The 11,003-nt window shown below is 38.9% G+C and overlaps 2 protein-coding genes across 5 annotated transcripts; both read right to left on the bottom strand.

Annotated features, from left to right (window-relative positions):
• Window positions 1–39: 39 nt before the first annotated feature.
• Window positions 40–9,260, bottom strand: stra6l (STRA6-like). Of its 3 annotated transcripts, none has more exons than XM_044191768.1 (18): window positions 9,152–9,260; window positions 8,102–8,174; window positions 7,261–7,361; window positions 6,889–7,019; window positions 6,651–6,771; window positions 6,348–6,393; window positions 6,032–6,157; window positions 5,576–5,649; window positions 4,930–5,038; window positions 4,636–4,789; window positions 4,454–4,553; window positions 4,210–4,291; window positions 3,692–3,740; window positions 2,855–2,972; window positions 2,636–2,755; window positions 2,137–2,300; window positions 1,209–1,352; window positions 40–883 (listed from the first exon to the last, which is right to left on the bottom strand). In XM_044191768.1, coding segments are annotated over exons 1-18 (1,956 nt in total). In that variant the 5' UTR covers window positions 9,154–9,260; the 3' UTR covers window positions 40–641. The 3 variants fall into 3 exon arrangements, with proteins under 3 accessions (XP_044047703.1, XP_044047701.1, XP_044047702.1); XM_044191766.1 differs by lacking the exon at window positions 9,152–9,260 and adding an exon at window positions 8,529–8,966; XM_044191767.1 differs by lacking the exon at window positions 9,152–9,260 and adding an exon at window positions 8,529–8,965 and having other exon boundaries at window positions 4,454–4,529.
• On the bottom strand, window positions 9,108–10,843 carry spink4 (serine peptidase inhibitor, Kazal type 4). 2 transcript variants are annotated; one of them, XM_044191771.1, is made up of 4 exons: window positions 10,717–10,843; window positions 10,290–10,321; window positions 9,933–10,045; window positions 9,108–9,260 (listed from the first exon to the last, which is right to left on the bottom strand). In XM_044191771.1, exons 1-4 carry the CDS (start codon window positions 10,766–10,768, stop codon window positions 9,215–9,217), a joined length of 243 nt encoding a protein of 80 aa, XP_044047706.1. In that variant the 5' UTR covers window positions 10,769–10,843; the 3' UTR covers window positions 9,108–9,214. The 2 variants fall into 2 exon arrangements, with proteins under 2 accessions (XP_044047706.1, XP_044047705.1); XM_044191770.1 differs by having other exon boundaries at window positions 10,702–10,787.
• Between the last annotated feature and the right edge of the window lie 160 nt (window positions 10,844–11,003).

The following is an 11,003-nucleotide window of genomic DNA, read 5'->3' as shown; positions in this document are numbered from 1 at the left end:
TTATAACACAAACCTAGAATGACAAGCAGATTAGCTGTGTAGTGTAGCTCACATGGTTTTATTAAAATTAATACTGTTAGAAAGAAAAATGATCAGCTGTAGTGCACCACATCCATTTGTAGAATAGATGCCAGAGGTGTTATTGTGACTATGTAGCCTACAAAGGTTTACAGTTAACCTTAACTGTGTCTATATACTGTACAACAGTTCAAAATTGGCTTAAATTATTGGTTCCACCCACTCAGTGACAGGCAGGGCATGAACTGGCATCTGAAATCGCTAGACAAGAGTGATTAAAATCTTACATTTTCCAGACAACAGCATATATGAAACACCTTAAATTGCATACATTACAGATTCTCATAGTTTCTTTAAGTCAGATCTCACATGAGTAAATTACTAAGGATGGAAGCTCCCTCTGAGCTGTTAAAGTGGCAACCTAATAAATGATCACCTTAACTAGATTATATCTAGTCAGTCAGATGTTAGTGTTAGACTTTTCCTTTTTGAAATGACAGCCTTTGATAAAGACTCATTGAAAACACCACAGTGTCTATAGCATGGAGATCCACCACTAAAGGACACATTTTGGATTTCAATCAATTTATTTTTACAAGAGCAGAATCTATGGAAATGTTTCTTTAACAGTCTTCTGCTGGTGTGACTACGATCTCTGGTGGGGACATTGACGCTGCTTGGCGGCTCTGTGTTTGAGATGCCATGACCCAAGCCTGCACCCCTGTGTCTGACAGGGGATATGATGATGTCTGCAATGATGAAGATGAGGAGAGGTGATGCTTTCTGAGCAGGATCAGATGAGGGTTCCTCAGTAAGGTATAAAACAACATCCAGCGCCTCCTGGCCTGGCTATTCACAGGGGATTCTGAAAGAAAGAATGCTAAATGTTAATAAACAGGAACTGAAGAAAGAAATAATTAATGATGACACAAACAATAAAAATACATATATACATCTGTGCAAGATGAAAATTGGCAGGATCAAACAAAACTGCATAATAAAGTGCATTTTAAGAGATAATGTAAAAGAAGATGTAAGTTTGGTCACAAGACGGTGTAGTCCCTCATTCGTCATTGGTCACAAGCTTGCTGTATCTTAGATAGCGGACAGGTGGAAGCAATAGTCATTTAGTGGATGATTGTTCATGTAAGATTTACAAACATACACACACACACACACACACTACTGACCAGATGGCGTGTTGCTGAATGTGGAGTATGCAGATGCAGTGTGTCTCTCCAGCGTGTTGGAGACCAGCAGCTGGCAGAAACACACCATGACTGGACTGTTATGATAGTGGTCAGCAAAGATCATCCCAACCCAAGTACTGTAGCCTGGAACATGCGAGAAATACTGTTAGATCCACACACCATACTGTGTATGCGAAACAGCACTGCATTTACAGTGTTTTTAACATTAGTGTTTGAGGAGGATGTAAACAGAGGAAAAAATAAATTTGTTTATGCATATGAATAGCTGCATACTAAAGCTTTTCATGCGGTTATTTGTCAAGATGAACAAATGCTAAATGGAACTAAGGTTGTTAGTCCTGGTACATACATGATATGACATTACAGCCAAAAATGCTGGCTGGGTTTTAGGAGGTTTCTCTCAAAGGTCTCTGACAAAAGATGTTACTTAAGTTATAAGTTGTTGCCCAGGATGGATGATGATAAAGCTGTTCCCAGCTGTAACAAATCTTGCAAGCTTTCTTTTTTTCTTTCTTTCTCTCATAAAATATCTTATGAAAATTGGTGGTAGTAATCAACATCAAGACTGAAACTTATTTCTAAATTGAATAATCCAGTTTAAATGAATGCATTAAATCCATATCTGCTGGACATTTCTTTTCACAGTTATCACACTAACTTCTCTGATCTTAAGACACACAGTAACTCCCCCCCCTCTACGAAACGCTGCCATCTCCTGGAGGATGTGGACGCAGGCAGGCTAACACTGGTTTCACTTAGAATCCTCAAGGACGAATGACCCTAACAAACCAGGTAAGGTAAGGTTAGGTTTGACTGTGATATGTTATGGTGGTATATCTGGAAATCATCCTTAAAACTATATTCCACTTTTGTCTCACACACGTGTCTTGGTTGAAGTTAAGCTTACCTGCATCCACGGTTTCATATCCTCTCTGCATAATGCTCCGGTCTATGCGAGACACCAGCCATGTTCCCACCACAATGCTGCACAGCAACCTCAGTATGCAGTTGCCGATCCCCATCACCACGTTGTAGAAAAAGAAGAAGTAATTGAAGCAGTGGAACGCCTTCCTGAAGAGGAGGAAGAGAAAGTTACTGTGCTATGCAGATTTACTTTGAATTATATTCACTTCACATTTGACATATAAGGGGTTTTCCCACACTGTAAAACACCATCACATACATATTCTGCATCTTCCTTTTTCAGAATGTCACTGAAGCTACTTCACACTATTGGGTAAGTGAGAAAGTGCATGTTTTATGGCTTCACCAACACATGTCCTCAAACAGTCAGGTGTTTGCTGGCAAATAGAGGACCTACCTGGGTTTTAGTGTGACATCCCCCTGATGGCTTTTATTGTCCACACTTACAAATATACTGTATATCAATATTGAAATATACCTACCTGTTGTTGAGAGCCAGAGGTTTGTGTTTATCAGTAGGAGATATTTTGTCCTGTAGGAAGAAGATGTGAACCAGAACTATCTGGAGAATCACCAGGGCGATCACCAGAATGATGGTCAGACTGAGAGACACAATAGAAAGGTAAAAATCTACTAATATGTCTTCCTGTCAATCTAACCATCCATTCATAAATCCTCAACCACAGGGGAAGCAGCCTTACAGTATAATTCCCAGGTTGGTGAGCATGCTCAGTGCTTTCCCATGCAGTATAGGAAGAACCAGCATATAGACAAACATCAGAGCAAACAGGAAGTGGACAAAATGGACAATCAGGTAGCCTAAAGAGAAAATACAGAAGAGACACCCAGTTATCTCACATAATCCTTTTATATTCATGTAGCTTATCTTAATATTCTACTCTTGTAATGGGGCTGTGCTGTTGTTTCTGGTTGCTGTTGTTTTAGCTTTTTTCTATTCCATTCTCAAAACGATTCTTTTCTGTGCGATAGGACAATAACAAATATGCCGAAAAAGATTTAAACATGGCCACTATCAACACATGTAATGGTTGAGTAAAACGTTTCCCAGCAGACACATTTTGTAGTATTACACTAAAAGGTGTCTAAGGTTTTGCTGGGATGTGGGTTTCTGGAGGTTTGATACACTTTACTGGATCTTAGCTGGATGTTGGGATTTGTCATATATTTGACACATTTTATGACAAATGAATCAGAACAGTTACAATTAAAGTGTGATTTTTCTCCCCACTGTTTTCTGTCAGGGTGGAAAAGTATATGAAACACCACTTAGACCATCATGGGACTCTGATTCTTTCAGGGAGGTTTGGGGGGGTGAGGCAGGTTTTACCACAAGTTTTACAGACTGACACTAAAATGGGTTGAATTTACTTAATGGCGTCATTTGAGAAACAGCAGGAAAAAGTAATTTTGGGTTCAGTCAGTCCCATAACACAGGATTTCCTGATGTACATCTGCTCAGCTGCTGTTTTTGTTTTGAAAGCATGTTCTTTGTGTTTTTCAGAAGATGAAAAGCTTACCCCACAGTGTAAATGCTATTTGCCAACCAGAGTATCTTGCAATGGAAGCCTGTTGAAATTCAATGAGAAAAACTTCATAACTTCATAACTTCATTCATAAAGTCTGTTGATCAAAAGTGTGTGTGAACTAAATGCATGCAATGAAATAAGAGGCCAAATAAAATGAGTACCCATATGCTCTACATATCTGAAACACTCAAATACATGCTCACACAATTAAATATTTCAGACGCAAATGTGTGTGTTTGGTAGAGGCTGTTCATGAGAGCCTCATTAGGACGGCTGAGAGCCAGAACCAAATTGTGATAATTATGAAGTGTTTGTGCATAGCTGGTGGGGTGTAGTGGCCTTATGGTTCCCAATATTTGGACCAAACAATGTAGATCATACACTGTGACACACACATCATGACCTGGAAACAAAGTTAAACTGGGATCAATGTCATAAGCTGAAATCTGATTTGTCTTAGAAACATCTGCCATCTGCTGTATATGTGTGTGTATGTGTGTGTTACTTACAACGCTGACAGCAGACCTAGGGTTGTGAAACTTCTCAGGAAGAAAACCCTTCTGCCCTTTCCACAGTCTCTTCATGTGTTTTCTGTGGCGACAGGACACCATGTCACTCATCAATGGGGGGTTTTGTGATAACTGCTTGGGAAATTTCATCCCACTTCCCATAAACTAAATCTGCTTATTTACTTGAGTGACATTTATTATTCTTCCAAACATTTTAAGTTGACATGTTGAAATGGTCTCTTACCTGTAACATGCCAAGACATGGAAGGTGTAGGCTACAGAGTTGAGACTAGCAAAGATGGTCGTAGTAAACCAAGACTCTGGAATAAAAGAAATAACAACACCTGGCTTGATTTAACTTTACTTAATGTTTGATGAAGTCTTGACCATCATAAATAATTGACTTTGGATGATGGATCAACTCACTCCTAGCCACGTCGATGAATTCTTCCAGCTGTGGTATCATGGCTCCCAGAGCTTCAGTCTGGTTACAAGAAGTAACCAGCTGTTTTAGTGTATTCTTCCACCTGTCGACTTTGTCAAAAGCCACATTACTGAGACTGTAGTCTGCCAGGGTCATCTAGAGAAATGACAAAAAGACAAATTAATGCCTACAGCACATGCACAGATAAAATGTTTGTGTAATGCAATTCCAAAACAAAGTGTATGGATGAGACATTTGGTTTTACATAATTTAAGGTAAGAGATGTCTTGCTGTACTGTATATAGGCCAATAAGGGATATAATGGCAGTGCCGATGATCCTGTTGGGGAACTTGAAGTAGGGGTCCCACTCATACACTCTGCTCTGGAACCAGCTGTGGGGCTTGCTGCAACACAGAGAGGAGGGTCAAAACCTCTGAATAAATAAATCTGAATACTGGTGCTATAACTAAACGTTTTGTGGCAGCAAAGGGATCCTTATTGTTGCATGAATAGCATCTTCTATGTGAGATTACAAATTTCAAATTCTGACACTCATGAAGCTGACTCCCAAATCTTGGATGCTGGAGCCTACCAGCAGACTGGACTTCAAGTCATTATGCATTGAACTGCACGGCCACACAACAATAACGTAACTTTGACAATAAATAGAAATGATTTGACAGATATAATAAACAATTATAATATATATATATTGGGTAATACTCATCTCACTCAGAAAATCTCAATGTTCAACTCTGCATGTTGATTTGAATATTTTTGTTAAATAAAGTGCTCACAGTTTTTTGTTTTTTTTTGGCAAACTGGTTAAGACGTGCAGAAATATTGAATCCCTTAATAAGAAATAGAGCTGAAAATCCCTAGCTGTACGAGGAACACCTGAAAGCAGCATTGGTACACATGTCCCTGAGTGTGTATTCTACCTGTGTGTAGGTGTTTTCCTCAGCAGGCTCTTAACATGCTGCACCTGGTGTTGCTCAATCAGCTCTTCAGGGTCCTGGCAGCAGATTCAGCATGTTCATGCAGTTTATTATTCAAAACATTCAGAATAAAACAGTTATATAATCACTGTAGACCCTGCTGTACAGCAAGTTGCCAATCTATCATTTAAAAATCTAAGAGTTATTTGCTGGAATAGCGGCCAACTTTTCATAATTTGGTGTGCAGATGTTTACAACAAAAAGACAATAAAACAAGATAATGAGGACAAATAAAAGCAAAAAGGGAGAATAAAATGCAACAGAAAACAATGTTTTATATACATTTGTTAATATATGTGAAATAAATTCTTGTGTAGTCTATAGAGCATTGGGTTTTACCCATAGGGAAAATACACAGCAAGAATAATTTCAGTGAGTTTATGCATTAGGCATGCTGACCTCCTGTTCCAGTTGCAGATGTATTCGAACAGCTTTAACCAGCATGTAGACAAACCGTCCCAAGAGGAAGACGAGGGAGAGGATGCAGGGCCACTGGATAATCAACTTCTGGTATTTACCCAGAATCTAAAATAAAATCATACGCACTCATTCATTTACTTTTTCATGATATTTCAAATAAATACCAAGAGGTAACTCTTCGTAAGTGAATGTTTTGTAGAGCCTTTATTTATTTAGGTGCGGGCTGGAAGCCACAGTGCAACAGGCACACATTACATTTACACTGGCCTTCATGATGGGTTTAGTACTCACCCACCTTACCATTGGGACATGTGAATGTATCCCAGACTGTAACGATGATCCTACAAACAAGCACAGAGACATGTAATGTATTTTCTAAGGCTATTACAATTTGATCATCCACATTGCAACCCATTCATCTGTCCATATATGTTTTGGAAATGCTTTTTTGTTACTTTGTGAAGTAACCATCTTGTAATTTTGTTTTTGCATGCTTTTACAATGTTGTGTAAAAAACACAAACGAGTAAAAGAAACCTTCTGCTGTACCAATCCACATTTTGAGACATATACTATATGTAATATGAATGAATGTTTACCAGGACAGAGAGTAGAGTATTCCCATTGCTGCCCCAGCCGCTCTGAAAGGTGTGGACAGACAGGCAAAGAAAGGGAAAAAGGCCAGGCCCACCTCTAAAGCACCAACCAGATACACTATAGCTGAGGAGATTAATCAGGAAACATCACGTCGGTCAACATGTTTATTTCTTGTATCTGCAAGGTAAACAGGTTTGACTACATGTATGCCTGGATAACAGTGGTGAACAGTGGGAGTACCTCTGGCCCAGGGCGGGACAGTGAAGGGGATGTAACGTTCAGAGAAGAGCAGCAGGACGCTGGAGGACACCGCACCAAATGCAAACCCATAGGACCAACGATTACTGAGGTTACCTATAGTATCCAAAGGTCTGGGACACAGTAATGAGAAAATATCAGAAACACAAACAACTATATAGTCCTGAGCTTAAAGTAGCCTGATATATATTGAAAAAAGTATGGATAGATGTTACATAATTCAGACTGCTGCCTGTAACAAGTGCTGTACTGAATTATAAATACTTAAGGGCCCTTTAGTTGCGATATTGAAACAGATTTTGCTGTTATTTTTTCTCTTGACATTCATAGTTATTGTTGCTGCTGTTGACTTACACCACAATGGCAAAACGTCGCCCCAGGAAGGGCAGTCTGTGGTCGATGGCCAGTCTCTGGGCTCTCTTCTGGAGGAATGAGAGCACCCCTGCGATCAGCACCTGGAAGACAAGAAATCAATACATAACACATACACAAACTTACTGGAACATGCTTTGTTTGCATCTGTGTGAAAGTGGAAATAAGTTGATTTATACTCATATTTCTATCTCGTATTTGATCCTCACACTTTGTGCATGCCTTCCAAGTGTCCTATCCAAGTGGTACATACCTGCTCATTCATTGTAGATGTAGCAGTGCAGGTATGCCCTCTGCTACTAGCTGCGTTGTGTTGTGGTTGTATAGTGTAATTTTGTTATGCTGTATTACTAGACACCCTCTATCATTTGCATATTTGGTGAACACATAAAAAAGGCAATTTCCTAGAGTTGTATAAAAAAATATGCATATGGCATTACACTACATTCTGTTTTCCTTGCTGTCCTGTGAAAATCATGTATCTCCAAATTTTTTTATTTGAATTTTTCAGTGAAACTGAGGGATTAAGTGTTTCTGGTTGAGGAAATTCTCCTTCTTAAACTAAGTAAGCCATTTAATTTATGAAACCCATTGAATTATCTGAAAAATACATTGCGTCAAAGCTGAAAACTGGGCTGTTTTAGTTGGCTCATGAAAAGTTAATGTTTAAGAGATACATGGTTTTCACAGGCCAGCGACCATAAAAAAAGAAATTCATTGTACTTGTAGGAGATTATAGAAAAAATAAAATAAAAAATAAAAAATTAGTATGTCAACTCCAGGCATATATTCAAATTCCAGGTTAAATAGATGGACAACTCACTGCTGGTAGTAGTGAAATGTGCAGGAAGCGGTCCAAAGAGATTCCATATTGACAGTCCTGAACTGTGGAGACCCTGGAGAAACAATGACAACATAAACAGGATGTAACATAGTTACATTTAACTGATGTCAACTGTAGGGATGCAGGATGGAATAGAGGGGAACAAAGTTAAACTAAACAGAAATTAATGGGATGGACTAAACTAAACAAGGTTAAAAATCATTAATACTTCACAATTTTAAGTTCATAGTGCATCATTAAGTTCAGGATTCAGGTTTACTGTTGCTCTGTCTTGATTCAAAACTGCTAGAATCAGGTTGTTGATCCCATACTCTGCGTAGCAGTACTATAACTGACTAACAGCTGTTAGTAACAAAGTATCGTAACGCTAGCAGCAGTGAGCAGAGTATTTGCAGTCTGTACTTACACATGTTCCACTTGGTTTCTATTCATCATCGATAAGTCGGTTCATTGAATACGTGAAAGCTTTGTTTCTGCTTTGCTGTAAAGATTAAGGCAACGACTGGACTGATACCACTGATATCACTTCTCCATTTCCTGGTTTCAACCATGTGACTCACACATTTGACCTTTGACCTCAGGATTCAACACTTCACATTTTTCCGTTTTTTATGCCCCAGTGTGTTGCTCTGTGTTTCTGTCAACTTCTTTTCTTTCTTCTTTTGCCAATTAATTTGCTCACAGCTTGTCTTTATCACACACACACACACCTGACATTATTGACCACTGTGTTTCTCAGTATAAGGAGTGTAAATATTTGGCTCTCCCACCGAGATAACCAACCGATCGTTCACCTCTTGCCTTCACTTTACAAAGGAATGTTTTCAGATTATGTTACCTCCATCAGTTTCCTGTCCCTTGTATCACCTCCATTACAAAAAGCCTTACTTTTCTTGATTTGTTTTTTAAATTTCAATTTTACTGCTTTTATATACATTACTCCTTATTAATGTTAGAGCTAGTGAGATAAAAACAAGAAAGTAGCTGGACTGCTGAATGACATTTATTACTCATTGCAATGACACAAACATTTAGGACATGGGATCCGTCATTTCACAGGTTGCATGCAGGTTCCACGTTCGGTTGCGCAGGTCAGCAGCTCTCCTCTTTGGCAATCAAAATGTCCATCTTGGTTGTTCTGCAGAGAGGATCATAACATGACACGGTGTGATTTATTTGTATCAGTGTCGGTGATTAGAGTGAAAATGAGGCCAGTCAAAAGATTTTCTGGGAGATCACACCTCATATAAACTCACTGTGTCTGAATGTGGAAGTGAAGTCGAGCAACAGTGGAGAGATAGTTGGAGATAAAGTGTTAAAAGCCATCAATGAGGATTTTTAATACAGCAAGTTGAGTGTTATAGGGTTAAAAGATAGAATATTAAGAGACAGAGAAATAGAAACAAATAGAAACTCTCTAAAAAGAGTCACTGCACCCAAAAAAAGACAACACATATTTCCTGTCGTTAAGCTTCTGTGTGATTTGGAGAGCTGTCCCAGACAAAAGACAAACTAATCTCTCGCTTTTTCAAGATTTGGTCACCAGTGGTATGACTCATCTGATCATTTTCTAGTAATGGCCGATGACCACTAGCCAAGAGATGAATAATAGACTAAACTGGAAAACTTCTACTCATTTGAATCTGCTGCTGTTGTCAGCCAATCAGACATCAGTATTGTGACTGCAGTCTTTACATTTATTCACCACCAGAGGGCGACTCTGGGACTTTATCCTCCATAAAGTCAACATGGATGATGTGGTGAACTAATGTGTGAATGCCCTGAGACTGGAGCAGCTGTGTGTACTCACTGTCTGTGGGCACACAGGGTACACTCGTTGGCATAGGTGTTTCCATCGCTGCCACACACAGGGGCCAGGTTCAAAGGGCATGCCACAACCTCCTCCATGTCAGGACAGGAAGGCTGCCAGAAAGAAAAAAAACATCAACAAAACACACAGGATCTGGTGTGACTTACTTTCATTACTTTCATTACCTCATCAGAAAGCTCATTCACCATAACGCATGTTTAAAATTTCCTCAATGACACAGACATTTTTAATTTTGTTCTCTCTCTCTCTTACACGCACATACACACAGTCCACACAGAACACCCTCCTACAGCATATGCACACACAGTCAAATGTTTCCATTAAAAAGAGAAAGACCTTTCTCAGGAGTCCAGAGTTCTCCACAGCATCTGTATAAAACCATAAATGTATAAATGACTGACTCCATACCTCATAAATTAAGTAACCCAAGTACATAAGCAACCCACCTGATACTGAAACAAAAATATCATTAGCATGCAAAACTGTGCACCCAGAAACTTGAATTGCATGATTTTATAATGGGATGAGAAAAGTCAATATTATACTCCCTGATATTTCTGATCTATTAAATTATGTCAATACACTATAAATACAGGTGGAGTGTATGAGTGCCGACTACGTAAAACTGACACACATATGATTTTACCATACAGTGCCTATAAAAAGCATGCAAACAAGTATTTTGTATTTTATGTTTGTATATTTCTCAGAATATATATAAGTCTTATATAGTTAATCTATAACAAACCTAAGTGTTTGTTACCTGCAGCCACACAGATGAGCAGGAGTCCCAGAAAAACAACTCTTCCAGTCATTATGTTTGTGGATGAATAACTCGGAGTGTGTGTCAGTTTCTACTAGCAATATTATTGGGGGGGGGTGCGTGGGAACACAGCAGGTGAACATAGACACACAAACACATGCATGCTCTAGAAACTTACAGCCATCAGCACAAATCAACACACACTCCCACACATACAGTAAACACATCTTTTGTTCCGTCATTAGCTACAAACTTCCATGTGAAAAGCCCACATTAGCTTTTTTGTA

The sequence above is a fragment of the Siniperca chuatsi genome, linkage group LG3 (assembly GCF_020085105.1).
Source record: "Siniperca chuatsi isolate FFG_IHB_CAS linkage group LG3, ASM2008510v1, whole genome shotgun sequence".
NCBI classification, from domain to species: domain Eukaryota; kingdom Metazoa; phylum Chordata; class Actinopteri; order Centrarchiformes; family Sinipercidae; genus Siniperca; species Siniperca chuatsi.
This window is presented reverse-complemented; position numbering and strand designations above follow the sequence as displayed.